This window comes from Monodon monoceros, unplaced genomic scaffold (assembly GCF_005190385.1).
Source record: "Monodon monoceros isolate NGI ecotype Baffin Bay Population unplaced genomic scaffold, NGI_Narwhal_1 Super_Scaffold_8, whole genome shotgun sequence".
Classification (NCBI taxonomy): Eukaryota; Metazoa; Chordata; class Mammalia; order Artiodactyla; family Monodontidae; genus Monodon; species Monodon monoceros.
In genome coordinates, this window is record NW_021703785.1 from 8,448,412 (window position 1) to 8,467,270 (window position 18,859).

Consider the following 18,859-nt stretch of genomic DNA (forward strand, 5'->3'; position numbering starts at 1 on the left):
GGCGCCGGACGCGTGTCCACTGCGCCATCCACTTGGAGGAGGCCTTACTCAGTCCGGGCGGACGCGCGGGCCAATCCCCTCTCCGTGCACCTTGGGCTGGAACCTGAGACGCGTTCGCCCTCAATGATGCTCCAGTTACAGAAGCAACGCAAGTTTGTCATTATCCCGAGGAAGAGGAGCGGCGTGGTCCTTGCGCATTTCAGTAGAACTACTGGCACCTTTCAGCTGGACAAGCCAGCGCCCCGGTTGTGACCTTTCCGGGGAGACCCACGCGCCTGCCCAGCACAGCAAAGGACCCCACTTGGAGCCGCGTCTGCTGCTGCGATCGGCCGACGTGCCCCTGCCGGAGCCGCGGCTGGTTCCGTCCACCTCTTCCACTTCATTTATCTGTGGATCATTTTGAGTCCATCTTGTAAATGTTTAGCACTTTGCTGCTTTACTGCTTCTTTCTGGGGACAGTTCCAGCACTGGCCGAGACCGGCGGAGAGAGGCGACTGAGCCCGGAGAAGAGCGAAATATGGGGACCCGGGCTCAAAGCAGCTGTGGTCCTTCCCGCGCGCTATTTCTACATCCAGGCGGTGGACACATCAGGAAATAAGTAAGTCGAGCAATGGCTCCCTGACTATTTTGGAATACAGTTAAAACTTACTGGTTTTCCCCTTAAGTTTTGTTCGCCCAAGAACTTGTTTCTGCACAGCAGTTTAAAATCCAGGACATTTGGGTGCTATTCACATCTGGTTGTAACTGTTCTCCCCATCCAATCAATTTTTCTCTGTAGCTTTACAAATAATTTCGAATTAGCTCTTCTCCTGGCTATTTTGATAGGGATTTCCCCATGGCTGGGGAACAAACTCCTGTACTTTAAAGAAAGTACTCTTTATAATTATTTTTGCATAAACTGTTATAAGGAATTTAAACCCAGTTGTTAGAAACTGCTTGGTTGCACCTTTCTCTGTTTTCGGGTGGACCTCTGCAGGTAAGCAGGTTTTGAAACTCAAAAATAAAGCACTATTTGAAACTTTAGAGTTGAGGGGGAACGTATCAAAATATGAATCTTCTGTGTTTGTTACAACTTTATTTCGTTCCACTGAATTCAACGGTTAAAAGTATACTTGAAATTTATTTGTAGAATTCACTTACTTCTGAAATGATTGTCTTTTTTTTAATTGGTGGATGCTGACTGTGTGTATTTTGTAGGCAGAAAATCTTGGGACTAAGAAGTTTCCCAAAGGAAAGGAGAGTTATAAATTTTGTCACTTGTCTATAAATAGTACGATTGGGGAAACTAAATACCATCTTAATCGTAACAGCCAGAGCACTCACTCCAAAAAAAACTTTTGTACAATGTCACTTGGGTGGTATACTACCTACTAGCTTTTGCCCGTGGCTGAGCATGATTTATAATACTGATTCTTTAAAAAAAAATCTTTGAGAGAGATTTTTCAGAAAATCATTATCTTTAGAGGCACCATTTCATCACGAATTTCCAGATGGGCATGAAATAAATAGTAGGTTGATAAGACTATTTTTATATATGAAATGCATAAGTATGTTCTATGTTTACATAAATTAGTAGTCAACATATCTTCTTGCAATTTTCTAATAAAACTGTTTTATGTTATCTTGGCCATTGTAATCCTCTTCTTTTTTTCCTCTCTGATCCATCCTATTCATTCTGGTACTAAAAGCATAAGGAAAAAGAAACAAGCATATGTTAGGGGGAGAATGTGGAGGAGAATAGGAAGGTTCACAGACTAGAGAACATAATCTTTGCACGGTTGTTTCTTAAAATAATCTTTATATCTCATTGTTCTTCCCATCACAGATTCACATATTCTCCGGGTGAAAAGGTGTTCCAGATTAAAATCTCAGCCCCAGATGAGCAATTCACTAGAGTGGGCGTCCAGATTTTAGACCGAAAGGATGGGTCCTTCATAGTAAGATACAGAATGTATGCGAGCTACACAAATCTGAAGATAGAAGTCAAATTCCAAGGTCAACATGTGGCCAAGTCTCCATATATTTTAACAGGTAATTTGGAACATAATTTTAACACAGCAGTATTTGAACACAATAATACATGTCATTTGATCAACAAAAACAAGTTAGCGTGGTATTTTTTTCACTAAAAGGAAAAAATAGACATTTCCTACTTGAAAGCTAAATTGAGAGTCCTGGTAAAAGAGAGAAATGCACGATTCAAATGGAAATTACAATTTGCTAAAGAGGAAAGAACATATTAATAGAGAATTTGCTCCCTAAAGGCACAACATTAGCAAGAACAGTCAAGCTATATATACGGTCACCGATGGCGCTTTCTTAATTAGAGATATATGACTTAAGTAACTGATGAGTGTTACTGAAATTTGGTCGGTCACTTCAGGAAGAAAGAGGACTTGATGGGAGAGCGGGGGAATTGACTGTGGGTTTTTTTTGTTTTGTTTCAGTGCTATTTTCCAGAGAAATTCTGTTTTCTTATACAGGATAAGAGTACAACCTTCTTACCTAGAGCCATATCATTCCCTCTCAGCAGAGACAGTACCCTAAAATATTAGAGAAGCAGGGTGTATACAGACACACGAATCTTCCTTGTCTCCCTGCTCCACGAAAGGCAAACATTTTTCTAGAAAGTGCCTCCATTTCTTCCCCACACTCCACCAGGACCACACAGTACCATATAACCTGCTAACCTTAAAAGATGTCCCATTGTCTACTACTGCCTGGGTCAGGTGACAATCTGAGACTCATAGAAATAAATGACAGTGAAATCTCAATTCAGATTCTATATTATGTTAGTATTATTTCTACAAACATGTAATTAATTCATTATAATATTAATGAAATGGGTGTTTTGAGGATTACTTTGCTTCTTTATATTTTCTTTAAAAAAATATATTACACTAAACATAGTACGGGTGTTTTATTTATTTGTATTGGTTTTATTTGTTTGCTTTTTTGTTTTTGCCTCACCTCAAGGCTTGCAGTATCTTAGTTCCCCCACCAGGGATCGAACCCAGGCCCCGGCAGTGGAAGCGTGGAGTCCTAACCACTGAACCGCCAGGGAATGCCCATTTGTATTGTTACTTATGATGATTTATCCATTGAGAAAAGTACCTTAGACCCTTTAAGAACTAGTTTGTATAATAGACCATTGAAATATAAATTTCTATCATTTTGTCTTTCATTAAAACAGGTATACTCCTCTGATATCCTTTTACCAATGTTTGGTTATTCTTAAGTACACAAAACATAAAGAGCAATGCTTTGCCATACAGCAGAAGCTAACACAACATTGTAAAGCAATGATACTCCAATAAAAATTAATTTTAAAAAAAAAAGAGTAATGGACTATGGTAGCCACTTAGAGCAAAAAGTAGCACCGTTGGCTTTCTTTTGAACTCATGCCAAGTGGGCCTGACTGTGAAAATATCATAACACCTAGCTGTGAAGAGCGGTCAGAAAAGACTTAACTTGAGATACAGCAGGGTAATAAAAATGTTTTTCTTTTAAAAATATGTTTTCCATCAAATTGCCCTCCCCATCTAAATAGGCAAAACTTGTAAAGTCATATTACGAATATTTGTTACATGTTTCAAATGCTGAGTGAAATTATTACGGTATACTTTGTTCCTTGTGTGTAATTAGGGCCAGTTTACCATGAGAATTGTGACTGTCCTTTGGAAGACAGTGCAGCCTGGCTATGGGAGATGAACTGCCCAGAAACCATTACTCAAATTCAGAGAGATCTGGCACATTTCCCTACCATTGATCCAGAAAAGATTGCAACAGAAATTCCGAAAAGATTTGGACAAAGACAGAGCTTGTGTCATTATACCTTGAAGGATAACAAGGTACAATTCATGACTGAGGGTTTCTTGCCTTAGTGATTTTTTATTTTGACCATTTGGCTACAACTAGCTACATAGTTTTATTAAAAATCATTCTGCAGATCATTGTGATAAGATTGATCTCAGTGAAGTCAGTGGGTACTTTTAGACAAACAGTGAATATTCAATTCTCTTCCAGGTTTATATCAAGACTCACGGTGAACACGTAGGTTTTAGAATTTTCATGGATGCCATACTACTTTCTTTGACTAGAAAAGTAAGTATTTCTTTTCTTAGATGTATAATAGACAATTTGAGCCCAGGTTTTACACTATAATGTTTCAAAATAAAAATAATAACAATACCAGGGTTGTTCTATTCTGGACCCTTAAGTACTATATACTATTCTGAAGTTTTATGTCAGGTAGTATACCTGTATTAGTCTCCTAGGGATGCTGTAACAAAGTACTGTAAACTGGGTGGCTAAAAACAACAACAGTTTGTTCTCTCACCATTCTGGAGGCTAGAAGTCTGAAATCAAGGTGTCAGCAGGGCAGTGCTTCCTCTAAAACCTATAGGGGGGGATCCTTTCTTGGCTCTTCCTAGTTTCTGGGGGTGCCCGGCAATCCTTGGTGTTCCTGGTTTGCAGCTGCATCACTCCGCTCTGTTGTCACATGGTGTTATCCTTGTGTGTTTTGACATCTTCATCTCTTCTCACAAGGACACCAGTCATATTGGATTAAGGGTCCACCCTAGTCCAGTAGGATCTCATCTTAACTAAATACAACTGCATCAGCCCTATTTCCAAATAAGGTCATTCTGAGATACTGGGGTTTAGGACTTCAGCATATCTTTTGGGGGGGATACACTCAACCCCAAACAGTATATTATAGATGAAAATACCTGGGACTTAGGTCCAGTGTGTAAGACTCCGCGCTCCCAGTGCAGGCGGCCTGGGTTCGATCCCTGGTTGGGGAACTAGACCCCGCATGCATGCCACAACTAAAAGACCCCGCACGCCGCAATGACGATCCCATGTGCCGCAATGAAGATCCTGCATGCCGCAACTAAGACCCCGTGCAGTCAAAATAATAAATGAATAAGTAAATATTTTTAAGAAAAGAAGATACTTTACAGTAAAATTATTTTGGTACTAAACCTACTTTGAGCCTAAAGGAGAATTGCCATATGCTGAATCCTGTCCCTGGGTGTAGTGTGCTTTAGCAGGGTTTTAGTGGAGTTTTGACAATGATAGTGAAATGGCTGATATGAAAAACTATACCATCATTTTAACCATCTTGGCTTTCTTTTCCTAGGTGAAGATGCCCGATGTGGAGTTTTTTGTTAATTTGGGAGACTGGCCTTTGGAAAAAAAGAAATCCGATTCAAACATCCATCCGATCTTTTCCTGGTGTGGCTCCACAGATTCCAAGGATATCGTGATGCCTACCTACGACTTGACTGACTCTGTCCTCGAAACCATGGGCCGGTGAGAGACGGGTCCCGGACGACCCAGAGCCTTGGTTTTCTTTCCTTGGTGAGTTCTTTCCCAACAACCCTTGCAATGTGATGGTTTGGGAGAAAAATCTGTTGCACTCTGTCTTCCAGAGTCAGTCTGGATATGATGTCTGTGCAAGCCAACACAGGTCCTCCCTGGGAAAGCAAAAATTCCACAGCTGTCTGGAGAGGGCGAGACAGCCGAAAAGAGAGACTTGAGTTGGTTAAACTCAGCAGAAAACACCCGGAACTCATAGACGCTGCTTTCACCAACTTTTTCTTCTTTAAACACGATGAAAGCCTGTATGGTCCCATTGTGAAACACATTTCATTTTTTGATTTCTTCAAGGTATGACATCATCTGTGGCCAATCCTTTGTGTTTTTCCAAATACCTGCATTTGGGGGCGGGAAATCGAGGCCTGTAAATTTCAGGGGTGAGAGAGGTGAGCACAACATTTTAGGAACAGTGAGGAATGGAGCCCCGGGGACTAACCAGTTCCTAGGGGGGCAACCTGGGTTGTACTCAGTACCTAGACCTGATGTTAAATATGCACCACAGGAGCTTGGGACCTGGGTAGAGCTATAATTTTTCCCCCAACTGACCCTCAAGAAAAGCATATTTTAGCTCCAAATCCTTTTTTATTAATAAATACATGTAAGTAATTTTACAAATATTTCTCCCCAGAGCCATAGCGTCATAATAGACTAAAGAAGAAATATAAACCAGGTGTCTCTTATTGGGCCTTCTGGTAGGGAAATGACTTGGAATCCATCCAAACATTCTGCCCAGGAACTCTGGGGATGCTACACACTTTCTGTGTCTATATTGTGGATTGTTCCTGTTTCCCCAGTATGGATCCTTTCTCTGACAATTCCCCTTTTTCAAGCAGTGGGATGCTGCCCTGATCTCTAGACCACTGAGGGGTTTTGAAGCCCCATGGGGTGAACAGGGAAAAGTGGGCCAAAAAGTAGTCAGCTGTCTTCTGCAGGTGGGAAGGCCAGTGATTAGCTGTCTGTGCTGTAAATGGCCTGATTTTCTTTTGATGGGTTACCTGGTACGAGGAAGACCTAAAGAAGGCCATATGTTGAATTGTCTGTGTTTCTTCCACATGCATATCACAGAAATTTTGGAAAGAAATGGGAGATTTGATACCAAATCAAATCTGATACCAGCCATCCCTCCTCAGAGGGTGTTTTATCAGACCTTTGCTTTCTTTCTACCTGTTGAATTTGCTACAGCTAAAGACTGTTGACTACCACAGTGCTATAAATATTTTGATTCATAGGTGTTCTTGCCCCAGAGCTTGTTAATTTCATTAAAACTTGCATGTGGCCACCTGATGTTAAAAGGTAACACGGCATAGAATGTGCCATCGTGAGGTGCTCACGTGCCATCAAGAAAGTAGTAAATGGATTACAGAGTCACGATAAATCTATCTTTCCTTAGGTTGTAGCCTTAGGACAACAGTTTTATAATTTTATTGGCTGCCCCACCATTAGCCTTGTGGACCCTTTTTGAAACTTGGGGGAACATCAAAATGTTAGAGCCCTTAGCTCTAGGTCAGCATGTTATATATAATAGCGCTTACTAAGTGGTGGAGGCCATGGGCAAAATCTGGCCAGTTTGTATCTGAGGTTTGATGTGTGGAAAGAGAAGGAGAATAAAGAAGAGTGGGAAAAAGGAAATTTAATGGAGGTTCTTCTACTTTACTGCTGTTTGCAGCATAAGTATCAGATAAACGTCGATGGCACCGTTGCAGCTTATCGCCTACCGTATCTGCTAGTAGGTGACAGTGTGGTGCTGAAGCAGGACTCCATCTACTATGAACACTTTTATAATGAACTGCAGCCCTGGAAACACTACATTCCAGTTAAAAGCAACCTGAGCGATCTCCTAGAAAAACTTAAATGGGCAAAAGATCACGATGAAGAGGTAAGGTCAGTCTCTTTGTACCCCAGTTATCATGGGTTCATTTTCAATGTCTTGTGCCTGGAAAGCATTCGGGATGCTTAGATGTAGACCCTTACCTGTAAATGGGAAGCCACCTCCCGCGGATAGCACAGATCTCTTCAGGGTAAACACAGGCATAGTGGCTTGGATTAGCTGTCCACTCTGCACATGACACAAAAAGCTAAACCTTGGCCTTGATTATGCTCTCTCCTTTAGTCAGTTTGATTTGAGCCCCGAGCACTGCCTCACCTCACCTAGCAATATGAAAATGAAGATGGCCAGCCTGGCAGGAGGAAAAACTAACTGTGCTATGGATTAAAATGAGGGATTGCATGAAAGAAGCATCAAACTAATTGTCTGCTGAAAATTGTTAAGGCAGTGCATTAAGCTTCATCTTACATTTACTTTGCAAAGTCATTGTTAGTTCAATTATTATACAATTCATTATAATATGGCCTTTTCTCTCCAAGAGAGGCCAATTCTAGAAGGCCCAATATGACTTCTCAAACTTTTGAGTCTTAAAATCGTCCCTTTGATTTGAACAAACATACTCTGTTAAATGTTCCCTTTACCTCACAAGACCCCAAAGATATTTTTTCCACTATTGTCCCACTAAAATGTCCTCTGAAGATCAGTTAGCGTATGTCTGTATGGGGAAAAATATGTTTCATTAAAGCATATTATTCTTGTTCCCACAGGCAAAGAAGATAGCAAAAACAGGACAAGAATTTGCAAGAAATAATCTCATGGGTGATGACATATTCTGTTATTATTTTAAGCTTTTCCAGGTCAGTATTTTCTAAGAAAATAGACATACTTGTAATTGGTCAAGTTAGTAGCAAGTAATATTTCACTTAACAATTTCTAATAGTATATTCATTAAGGAGATATATGTATACCTCTGTAGGCAAAAATCAGGGATAAATATTAAATAATAATGAAAATAGTAGAAAACCAAAGATTAGCTAATGGAGAATGCTACAACCTTAAAAGAAAAGTATTAATGTTAGAACCATGCGGTATGTGGTTAGAAAATTGGCGTCTGATCCTACAGAGTTACTGTGCGTGGATTCACATTTCCTCTCTGTACAATATTGCTGCTGCCTTACCATTTCTTTTTCTATACAGTGCAAGGTATGTTTGGACCTGTTGTGCTGACCCCATGTGGGCCATGACTTTTCTTGGAAATTGTTTTTATGGACCTACCCATTTAGGCATTGTAATTAGAGCATATCTGACAATTTGAAAAGTTCTTTTTTTAAAAAAAGTGCAGTAGTAAACAAGTAATTGGCTAATAATAGTACTAGATCTAAGTCAAGATGTTTTAAATTCAGGATTGCTGATATTGAGCCCCGTGTCTTAGGCTCTGCTGCAGAACAAAGTTTGTCATTCCTGGTCCCTTCCCCCTTTATAACCTTTCCTAGGGGATGGTGAAGTATGTAAACTGAAGAAGGAGCTGGGGGGACGTACTATTTGCATTCCTAAAGAGCCACAGGGTAGAGTTCATTCATTCAACTCACATTTTTCGAGCCTAAGCACCTCGGCCAGAGCTTAGCCCAGAGCAAGCACATGACGAATGAAGATGCGACTGAGGCTGTACCAGCCATGGTGGGTCAGGCAGAAATAGTCTGTCCTCAGATTCTCAGTCTAGGGAAGATGGGAAGCACAATTATTTTCTCTACGTGGCAGAAGGTCAAAAAAAAAAAAATACCGTACGAGTCATATCAGTGAAGCGTAGACTAAGGAGTGGTCCCTTAGAAACAGGCAGCCAGTGCCCAAAGGTCAGCCGCCTCTCAGAAGCTCTGTTGTTGGGCTTTTAAGGGGAATATGGAGGACCTTGCATATCAGAACTTGACATGTGAGTTAAGTGGACTGTGTTCTAGCGGACTCTGGCGTATCTAATTTGGTAAGTGGATGTTAAGTGATATATAAGACATGTTTTTGTATTGTTTCCTATACAGGAATATGCCAGTTTACAAGTGGGTGAGCCCCAAATTCGGGAGGGCATGAGGAGGGTAGAACCACAGACCGAGGATGACCTCTTTCCTTGCACGTGCCACACAAAGAAGGTAACCAGAACTCACCTTCTAGCCAGTGTCAGAGTAAGAACTAACAGTGATCCAACTCTTCATTCATTCCTTTCCTCGTTCAGTCAGGCAACAGCTACCTGAATTCCTCCTGGAGCCTCCAAGCAATTCATTCTAGTAGAGGCAGATAAAATAGATCCCAACAAGGCAAAAGACAAGCGCCAAGATGCAGTGAAGTGAGCTCTCAGCAAAGCGGAGGGAAGCCATTTTTACTGTGAGAATTCAGATCACGTGGCATTTGAATAGATGTTTACAGTTTGAAAAGTGTTTTCACACCTATCATCTAAGAGCTTCATTTCTTTGTGAGATCGTTTCTGCAGAGTTCGTCATCCCAGTTTAGAGATGGAAAAACGTATAACCATCATTATTCATGTTAACATTCATTTAAAAGCAATCTCGGTTGATACCACTACATACTGATTTTGTTTATAAAAGGCAGATGCACATATGGACTTGGCAGGCTGAAGAGGACCTTAGAGATCACCCAGTAAATGCCTTCATTTTATAGTTAACAAAACCGAGCCCAAAGAAGAGTTTAGCTCAGAATCATCTATCTGGATTATAGCAAAGCAAGAACCAAAAACCAGTGTATCACCTTCAAATTGTGTGCATAATTGTGCATAAAGACAGTGTGATGGCTTGGGGGGGGCGGTGATTATAGGTATTTTTCATTTGAAGGAATATATACTGTATAAAGTTATTCTATGTATTATATGTGTATATAAAATATGCTGGCTTGACATTATTTTAAGCAACAGCATCATGTCTCTGAACGGACAAACTCAGAACTGTGGCATTGGAACCAAAGTTGAGAGCGCAGATTTGGCAATTATTACGTCCGCCTCTCAAGCGGGTTTAAAAGGAATAAGAAGACTACCAGCCCCGATGGCGTGATGGAGCCACACCTCGTCCAAGTTCACAGATTGTTAAATATTTAGGAATTTTTCACAGTGGTTAAATTTTGGTAGCTTGGAATCCACGTGGTGGAAGTATTTACACCATGACAACAGTACATGCTACAAATCAGTTTTGGGTGTCTGTTCTGTTTTGGGGGGGAACTGATTGGCCACCAACTGGCTCTCAGAAGTGGTGCATCATCAGCATCAATTCCTCTTAGTGCTGCAAGGCCAGAAAAGCAGTGAAAGCCAGTGACAAAACAGAAATTTCCAGACTCGAAACGTGCTCCCACATGGAGTTAGTGATTTGACATCAGAACGCTTCTGTTGGCTCCAAATGAAAGTGGGCAGCTCCCTTTCTCCACTCCTCTTTTTAAATTTTTATCTCTAAGTGACTTTGAGGGGCGACAGATGATTCCCCAGATTCATAGCAGTTAGGGACTAGAATGATAGCTTTGTTTATTTTTTGCCCATTGTCTACTCTAGCCGTTCACTGATACCGTTCATAACACAAGCCTTTTACCATAATACAGACCCTTAGATGTTCAGGTTCCCCACCAATGTGACTTTACCCTTGGGTGATTCCAAATAATAGTCCTAAAAGCCTCTAGCAATAACTTGGCTTTTTTTTTTCCCCTTCTTTCATCTTTAGGGGAAAATAATTAATAGACTAACGTAAGCCTTCTTGACTCGTAGAAGACTTCCTGATGGCTCTAAATATTTTGTTTCTTAATTGCAGACCAAAGATGAACTCTGATACGCAAAATACCTTTCCTTCAAATAATGGTGCTCTGAAGACTCTTCTTAACTGAAAAGAAGAAGACTGTCTTGTAAATATTAATTCCATGGACAATATAAAATCTGCTCTGTGATTGCCTGGATTATGAAGATATGTTTCTTCTTATTATTGCAGTATTCCCATGACTGACCTTTAAAGCACATTTTTAGAATTTTATAATAAAAGCACTTTTATTTTAAAAGGCTGTGTTGTGCTAATTGTTAGCTGTGTTTGGACCATGGAGCCTTAAAAAGAGGGTGTCTGGGTCCTGGACTCAGAGTGAAGCGTCACAGAAGCCACCACCTACCCACACACGGGGTTTACATGAGAAAGCAATAAACCTCCGTCTTTTTTTTTTCTTAAAGATTTTTTTTATGTGGACCATTTTTAAAGTCTTTATTGAATTTGTTACAATATTGCTTCTGTTTTTTTATGTTTTGGTTTTCTGGCCGCGAGGCATGTGGGATCCTAGCTCCCCGACCAGGGATCAAACCCACATCCCCTGCATTGAAAGGCGGACCTCCAGGGAAGTCCCTAAACCTCTCTCTTATTTACACTATTATTTTGGATAATCAGTCCCTCACAGCCAAACCTAATTCTAACTAATACATCTTCCAAGGCTTTTCTTAATCTGGCCTCTGCCTGTATCTTTAATCAAATCTCTCACAGCTTCCTAATATGTACCCTGTAGTCCAGCAAAATCAATCCCTGTTCCTTCTGTGCCTTGTTCCTTACCTTCCTTGTACATGCTTCCCCTTGGTCTGGAATGCCATGACCCTCTTCTTCCTCTGGCTTAGATATCCTTCAGTGCTCATTGCAGGAATCACTCCCCTGAATCTCTCCATCTGTGTACTTGTATTGTTGTCTCTTCCCTGCTATGTGGTCATGATCTAAATTGTAGTCTGTCTCCCTGACCACATGTTAAGCAACTTGATAACAGAGACCGTGCTCTTCTTCTGTTTCATACTGTGCCTGAAACTAGAAAGATGCAATAAGTATCGAATGGATGAATGAATGACTGAACGAAAATTACCCTGAAATGTGATTAAGAGAATCAAAAAGGAACTTGAAGTCCTAACACTGAACAGTAGCATATGGCCCACAAATTCCTAATTGTTTCCCTTCTACCCATCTTCCAGTTAAATAATGTTATAAATTTTTTAAATTGTGGAATGTTTCACATATACAAAAGTATATAAAACATAAACCTCCAGCTTAAAAATAATTATAAGAACACACTCATGTAACTACTGAAAAAGAATCCTGAACCTTCTTGGCCCATCTGTGCATTTCCTTGTAAAGTCTAGTCTGCTGGCGATTCTTGGTGTTCCCTGGCTTATGGACACATCCCTCCAATCTTTGCCTCTGTCATCACATGGTCTTTCCCTCTGTCTCCGTATCTTCTCCTTTTCTGTCTCTTATAAAGACACTCGTCATTGGATTTAGGGCCCACTCTTAAGTCTAAGATGATTTCATCTTGGGAGTTTCAATTACATATGCAAAGACCCTGTTTCTAAGTAAGGTCACATTTCAAAGTAGTCAGGTTAGGACTAGGACAAATCTTTGGGGGAGCCACTATTTACCCACTACATCTTCTAAAAACATTCCTTTTGAAACTAAGAACAACAAGGATTCCCATCATCACACACTCCATTCCACCTAATGCTGGAAGTCTGAGCTAGCACAGTAAATCTAGAAAAGAAGTAGAAAGTTGAGGATTGAAAAACAATAAAATTATCATTAAAAGCAGATGATAGGGGACTTCCCTGGTGGTGCAGTGGTTAAGACGCTATGCTCCCAATGCAGGGGGCCTGGGTTTGGGTTCAATCCCTGGTCAGGGAACTAGATTCCACATGCATGCTGCAACTAAGGAGCCCGCCTGCCACAACTAAGACCCAGCACAAACAAATAAATAAATAAATATTAAAAAGAAGAAAAACAGGTGATAGGCTATGGTACACAGAAAATCCAAATGAATCTACAGATAAGTTGTTGGAATTAACAAGAAAAGTTGGCATTTGTTGGGCTTCCCTGGTGGTGCAGTGGTTGAGAATCCGCCTGCCAATGCAGGGGACACAGGTTCGATCCCTGGTCCGGGAAGATCCCACATGCCGTGGAGCAACTAAGCCTGTGCGCCACAATTACTAAGCCTGTGCGCCACAATTACTGAGCCTGTGCTCTAGAGCCAGCGAGCCACAACTACTGAGTCAGCGAGCCACAACTACTGAGCCCGCATGACACAACTACTGAAGTCCACATGCCTAGAGCCCGTGCTCTGCAACAAGAGAAGCCACAAAAATGAGAAGCCCACTCACACTCACCGCAACAAAGACCCAACGCAGCCTAAAATAAATAAATTTATTTTTTTTTAAAGTTGGCATTTGCTAAATACAAAACTAGTATATAAAATTCACTTGTATTTTAATATACCAGCTAGTAACAGAAATAAAAATGTTTAAGGTAAAATTTACAGTAGCTCTGAAAACTATGACATAATTATTTCAGGAATTAAATCTTGCAAAAATGCCCAAGATCTTTATAGAGGAAATTATGAAATCTCTTTAAAAAGTAGTTAAATCGAAAGATGTTACATGTCCATGGATTGGCAGACTCAATATTAAAGATGTCAACTTTCCCCAACATAATATAGAGTCAATGTATTCCCAATCTAAATGTACTCTGCCCCTTTTTCCATGGAACTTTATAAAATTTCCTTTAAAATGTATGGACCTGCAAATCCAAGAAAAATTAAACACTTTTGAGGAAGTATGAATTGCAAGAACTTTCCCACCATATAGCAAGACACTTTATAAAGCTATAGAATTTGAGACCATGTGATACTGCTGCAGGGACAGAAAAAAATAGAGCAATACCTGAGAGCGATGCATAAACAGACTGGAAACTTGATCTGTGATCCAGAACTACAGAGAGTTGGAAATAGGTTGCACATTTCAGTGAATGGAGCTGGGACTGTGTAGTATATTAATGATTCTGATTCCAATTTCAATGTGTGGCGGTTCTCCCCACACCACCAGGCTACTTTCCAACACCCGTTGGGTGTCCAACAATTCAACTCAATTCTGACACTCTCTACCCAGAGATAGCATCAGATTCCTCAGGTTAACGGCTCAGTCCTTCACTTCAGATGCCAATCACAAGTCCAGGCTGCCACCTGTGCTTCCAGCCAACTGGCCATAAATCAGAGGTGCTCACAACATGGGTTCAGTTAATTTCCTAGAGCAGCTCACAGGACTAAGGAAACCAGGTTAGTCACTAGACTACCAGTTTATTACAAAGGATATTAGAAATATAAAAATCAACATCCAGATGAAGAGATACACAGAGCAAGGGCCAAAGCAAAGGAGCTTCTGTCCTCATGGAGTTTGGGGCCAGGCTTAATGACTTGTGGAAGCATCTAGGTAACCAACCTGAAAATTCTTCAAACTCCACCCTTTTCGGTTTTTATGGAGCCTTCATTACATAGGCATGATTGATGAAATCATTGGCCAGCCCCCTCCCTTCCACAGAGCAGGATAGGAGGATGCTAAAAGTTCCAACGCTCTAATCACATTTGTTTCTCTTGGCAACCAGCTCCCATCTTTTGGTACTTTCCAAAAGTCAACTCATTAACATAACGAAAGACCTCTTCATTGCTCTGTTACTTCAGAAATTCCAAAGGTTTTAGGAGCTCTGTGCCAGAAATAGGACAAAGGAAGACAAAATACATATTTCTTATTATAAATCATAATGTCACAGATATCCATATATGGAAGAAAAACAATTGGATACCCAGCATACGCTGTATCCAAAGATAATTCCAGGAGGGTTAGTGACAAAAGGCAAAACATAATATAGGTGGGCTTCCCTGGTGGTGCAGTGGTTAAGAATCCACCTGCCAACGCAGGAGACACGGGTTCGAGCCCTGGTCCGGGAAGATCCCACATGCCTTGAAGCAGCTAAGCCCGTGAGCCACAACTACTGAGCCTGTGCTCTAGAGCCCACGAGCCACAACTACTGAAGCCTGTGTGCCACAACTACTGAAGCCTGCATGCCTAGAGCCCGTGCGCCACAACTACTGAAGCATGCTTGCCACAACTACTGAAGCCTGCGCGCCTAGAGCCCGTGCTCTGCAACAAAAGAAGCCACCACAATGAGAAGCCAACGCACCGCAAGGAGGAGTGGCCCCCCTCGCCGCAACTACAGAAAGCCCACGTGCAGCAACAAAGACCCAACGCAGCCAAAAATTAATAAATTAATTAATTAAAAAATATATATTTGTAATTAGCAAAGAGGCTGTCTCTGAATTATAGTAGTATAATAGAAGTATGATGGCAGCTGCAGTGGCAGAAGAATTATTAATTCCTTCACTTTGTGGCTCTGATAAATTAAGCCTTATAACATTATCAAAAAATGCCAACTCCAGAAGTTTCTGGAACATGTGTTTCTCATTGTACAAAACTGTTTTTCTTTACCCTGAGAAGGTTGCCATTTTAATCCGTCACAGTGGCACTTCCATAAATGGCCCGTATGTTCATTGGACCTCAGATGACACATTAGCATAGCAGGAATTCCTCTGTCAACACTGCCTCTTATAAAAATAAGTGAAAAGTAGGTTCTGACAGGATGGTGTTCATACTATATCTCTGCTTGTCTTATAAATCTTCTGTTTAAATGAACAGAGTTGAGATTCCAATAAGGAACTCAGGAGAACTGACTTTGGTTGTTGAACTTGGAGTCTGTGACCTATTGATGGATGATTAACTTGACAAGTCTCCTCTGTCAGCGTGTTTCAAAGTTTGGTTTAGAGAACCAGATTTTCAGTTTGAACATTTGAATTAGGGTCTAAGAAATTGAATTGAAAGTTTCATATGCTCATATAAACGTACATAAATTTTTCCCTCCTCAAAAACATTTTTCTGTAACAATTTTCCACTCAGCAATAAATCATGGCTCTCTTTCCATAATCTTACATTTTTCTTAAGAAGAATATTTTGGATATGAAGAGAGGACGTGGCTGTAAACGTGTGGTGTAAGGGTTGCTTGTGATTATAGATCAGTCCCATATCTTCATTAGAGAGCTGGTTACATAAATATACACATATGATAAAACTACATAGAGCTACGCACACACACACATACACACATGTGCACCTGAATGCATATATAGTTGTTGAAATCTGAATAAGCTCTGTGAATTGTATAATGTCAAGCAAGCTCCTGGTTTTGATACTTTTTTAACTTCCCATGAATATATAATTATTTCAAAATGAAATTTTATTTTTAATAAAATTTCAAAAGTAATACATGCTCATAATAACAAAAAATCAACTTCTTCCAATCCCTACTTTCTTCTCAGTAGAACACCTGTGAAAAAGTAGATTTTCAGACATTTTTTGGATCCATAAACTTGGAGGTTAGGTCCATCAAGGACCCAGATCACAATAATTTATCTTCTCCATCCTTTCTACTAGGTAGGAAGGATTGTTTCTAATTTTCAGCTCTCCTAAAAAGAAGGCTGCCTGCTGGTAGTACGATGGGATAAATTTCTCAAAGTGAATTACTGAAACAATGGGTAACTTAAATGTTTATAGATAAAGCAAAACAGAGAGGGACTATACAAACTATTCTCCCATTACTAGGGTTTTAAAATCCCATTTTTCTATATAGTCAGAAACACTAGGTATTCATCTTTTTCATTTTTGTCAATTTGAATACAAAAATTGTTTTTTTAAAATATTTCCCTGATTATTTATGAAATTGACTATCTTTTTTTTCCTTGTCTTTGACTTTTCGGCCTTGTCAAATTTTCAATTTTTAAAATTTTTTCTTACTGACTTTTTTCAACTCTTTGTATATTGTGGACATCAACGCTTTCTATTATGTTTGCTGCAAATGTCTCCCAGTCTTTTTTGTCCTTTGACTTTGCTCACAATGCCTATATAAATATAGATGTTCTTAATTTTTATGTGGTCAGATCTGTCCATTGTTACTTTATAATTTCTTGGCTTTGCATCTGACATAGAAAGACCTTCTCACCTTGAAATATAAACAACATTTTCCAAATTATTTTAAAATATGATCCTGTAAATTTTTAGGATCTTTTGATAGCAGTAAAGATCCCTTCTTACTGTTCTTCTTAAGATTGTTCTCAAATTTTTTTGTCTATTCTTCCAGTTGAACTTTAAAATCACTGTAAAAATTCCAAGTGAAATTTCATTAATTTGAATGGTTGATGAAACTAAAATGTCTATTGTGTTTTCCTATCAGGAAAGTGGTGCATATTTCTATTTATTCAGGTCTTTTTTGGAGAGGGGGGTGGCTCTTAAGTAAAATTTTATGTTTTTTTCATATAAGATCTTGAATGTTTCACATTATGTTTTTTCTTGGGCAGTTTCTACAATTGTTTCTATTTTGCTTAGGCTTTTTTAAAAAATTATATTTTTCTAGCTAGTTATTTAATGTGTTTAAGAAAACTGTAGATTTTTCTGTCCTGTACCCAACTACATACTGCACTATTTTATCAGATCTAATAAACTTCACTTGATTTTCTCAAAGAATCATATATGAAAAAAATGACAGTGTATCTTCTTTACCATATTTATCGTTTTACTTATTTTCCAGCCTTATCAGATTGAGTGGGACTTCTAGCACAATGTTGAATAATTGTGGTGATAACAAACATTCTTACCTTGTTTCAGACTTCAGTGGTGCATTCATCAGGGTCCTCCAGAGAAACAGCCATTAGGTTGTGTGTATACAGAGAGATTTAAGGACTGGCTCACGCCTGATTATGAAGGCTGGCAAGTCCACAATCTGCAGTTCAAGTCTGAAGGCTGTCACGCTGGAATCCTAGGAAAGACCTATGTTGCAGTTCGAAGCGGAAGGCTGTCTGCTGGCAGAATTCCTTCTCACATTGGGGACGTCAGTCTTTTGTTCTCTTCAGTCGTTCGACACATTGTGGAGGGCAACCTGCTTGACTCAGAGTCCACTGATTTCAGTGTTAATCTCATCCCACAGCACACAGAAAATCCAGAGTAATATCTGGCCACATATCTGGGCCCCTTGGCCCAAACAAGTTCACACATAAAAGTAACCATCACAAATGGATTTTATTCAACAAGTATTTATTAAGCACCTAATATGTGCCAGACATTGTATTAGGTTCTGGGCATACAACAGGGAACAGTCACTATCTCTTCTGAAAGAAGAATGAAATAAACCTGTAAAAATAAATAAATAAGCAGGACAATTAAGGACTGATAAATAAAACCAGTTATTACAGAGAGAAAGTGGGCTGGGTGGTGGTGACTACTTTAGACTGGGTGACCAAAGATGCTACTGATTTTTCACTGTTAAGCAAAATGTTTGTTATGATTTATCATAAACAACCGCTATTAAAATACGAAATTTCCAATTACTAACTTATTAAAAAGGAAGAGCATTAAAATCTTATTAAATGCTTTTTAGACATCTATTTAAATGTTTGAGTTTTATTTTGATTTGTTTTTGTTAAATTCATAATGAATTACATTAATAGTGCTCTAATTTTGAAACATTGTAAAAACTCCATTATAAAAACTCCAAACATCTAATTATGTATTATTCTTTTAATCCATGGATGGATTAATTGTGCTAATATTTGGCTAAATCTGGCCCACCACTTGTTTTTGTACAGCCTGCAAGCTAAGAATGATTTTAACATTTTTAAATGGTTGGAAAAAATCAAAAGAATAATAATAATGATGACGATGACATGTGAAACTCATCTGAAATTGAAGTTTTGGTGTCCGCAAATAATGTTTTGTATTACTCTCCTATTGCT

At 39.5% G+C, this 18,859-nt stretch overlaps 1 protein-coding gene across 3 annotated transcripts; it reads left to right on the plus strand.

Moving 5' to 3' along the window:
* Positions 1–94: 94 nt before the first annotated feature.
* Positions 95–11,239, plus strand: POGLUT2 (protein O-glucosyltransferase 2). Of its 3 annotated transcripts, XM_029209792.1 has the most exons (10): positions 95–598; positions 1,826–2,031; positions 3,646–3,851; positions 4,027–4,104; positions 5,144–5,316; positions 5,436–5,673; positions 7,049–7,258; positions 7,975–8,064; positions 9,238–9,345; positions 10,999–11,239. In XM_029209792.1, exons 1-10 carry the CDS (start codon positions 417–419, stop codon positions 11,014–11,016), a joined length of 1,509 nt encoding a protein of 502 aa, XP_029065625.1. In that variant the 5' UTR covers positions 95–416; the 3' UTR covers positions 11,017–11,239. The 3 variants fall into 3 exon arrangements, 2 of the variants coding, with proteins under 2 accessions (XP_029065625.1, XP_029065624.1); XR_003791662.1 differs by lacking the exon at positions 10,999–11,239 and having other exon boundaries at positions 110–598; positions 7,049–7,263; positions 9,238–9,327; XM_029209791.1 differs by lacking the exon at positions 10,999–11,239 and having other exon boundaries at positions 110–598; positions 9,238–9,767.
* Positions 11,240–18,859: the final 7,620 nt, after the last annotated feature.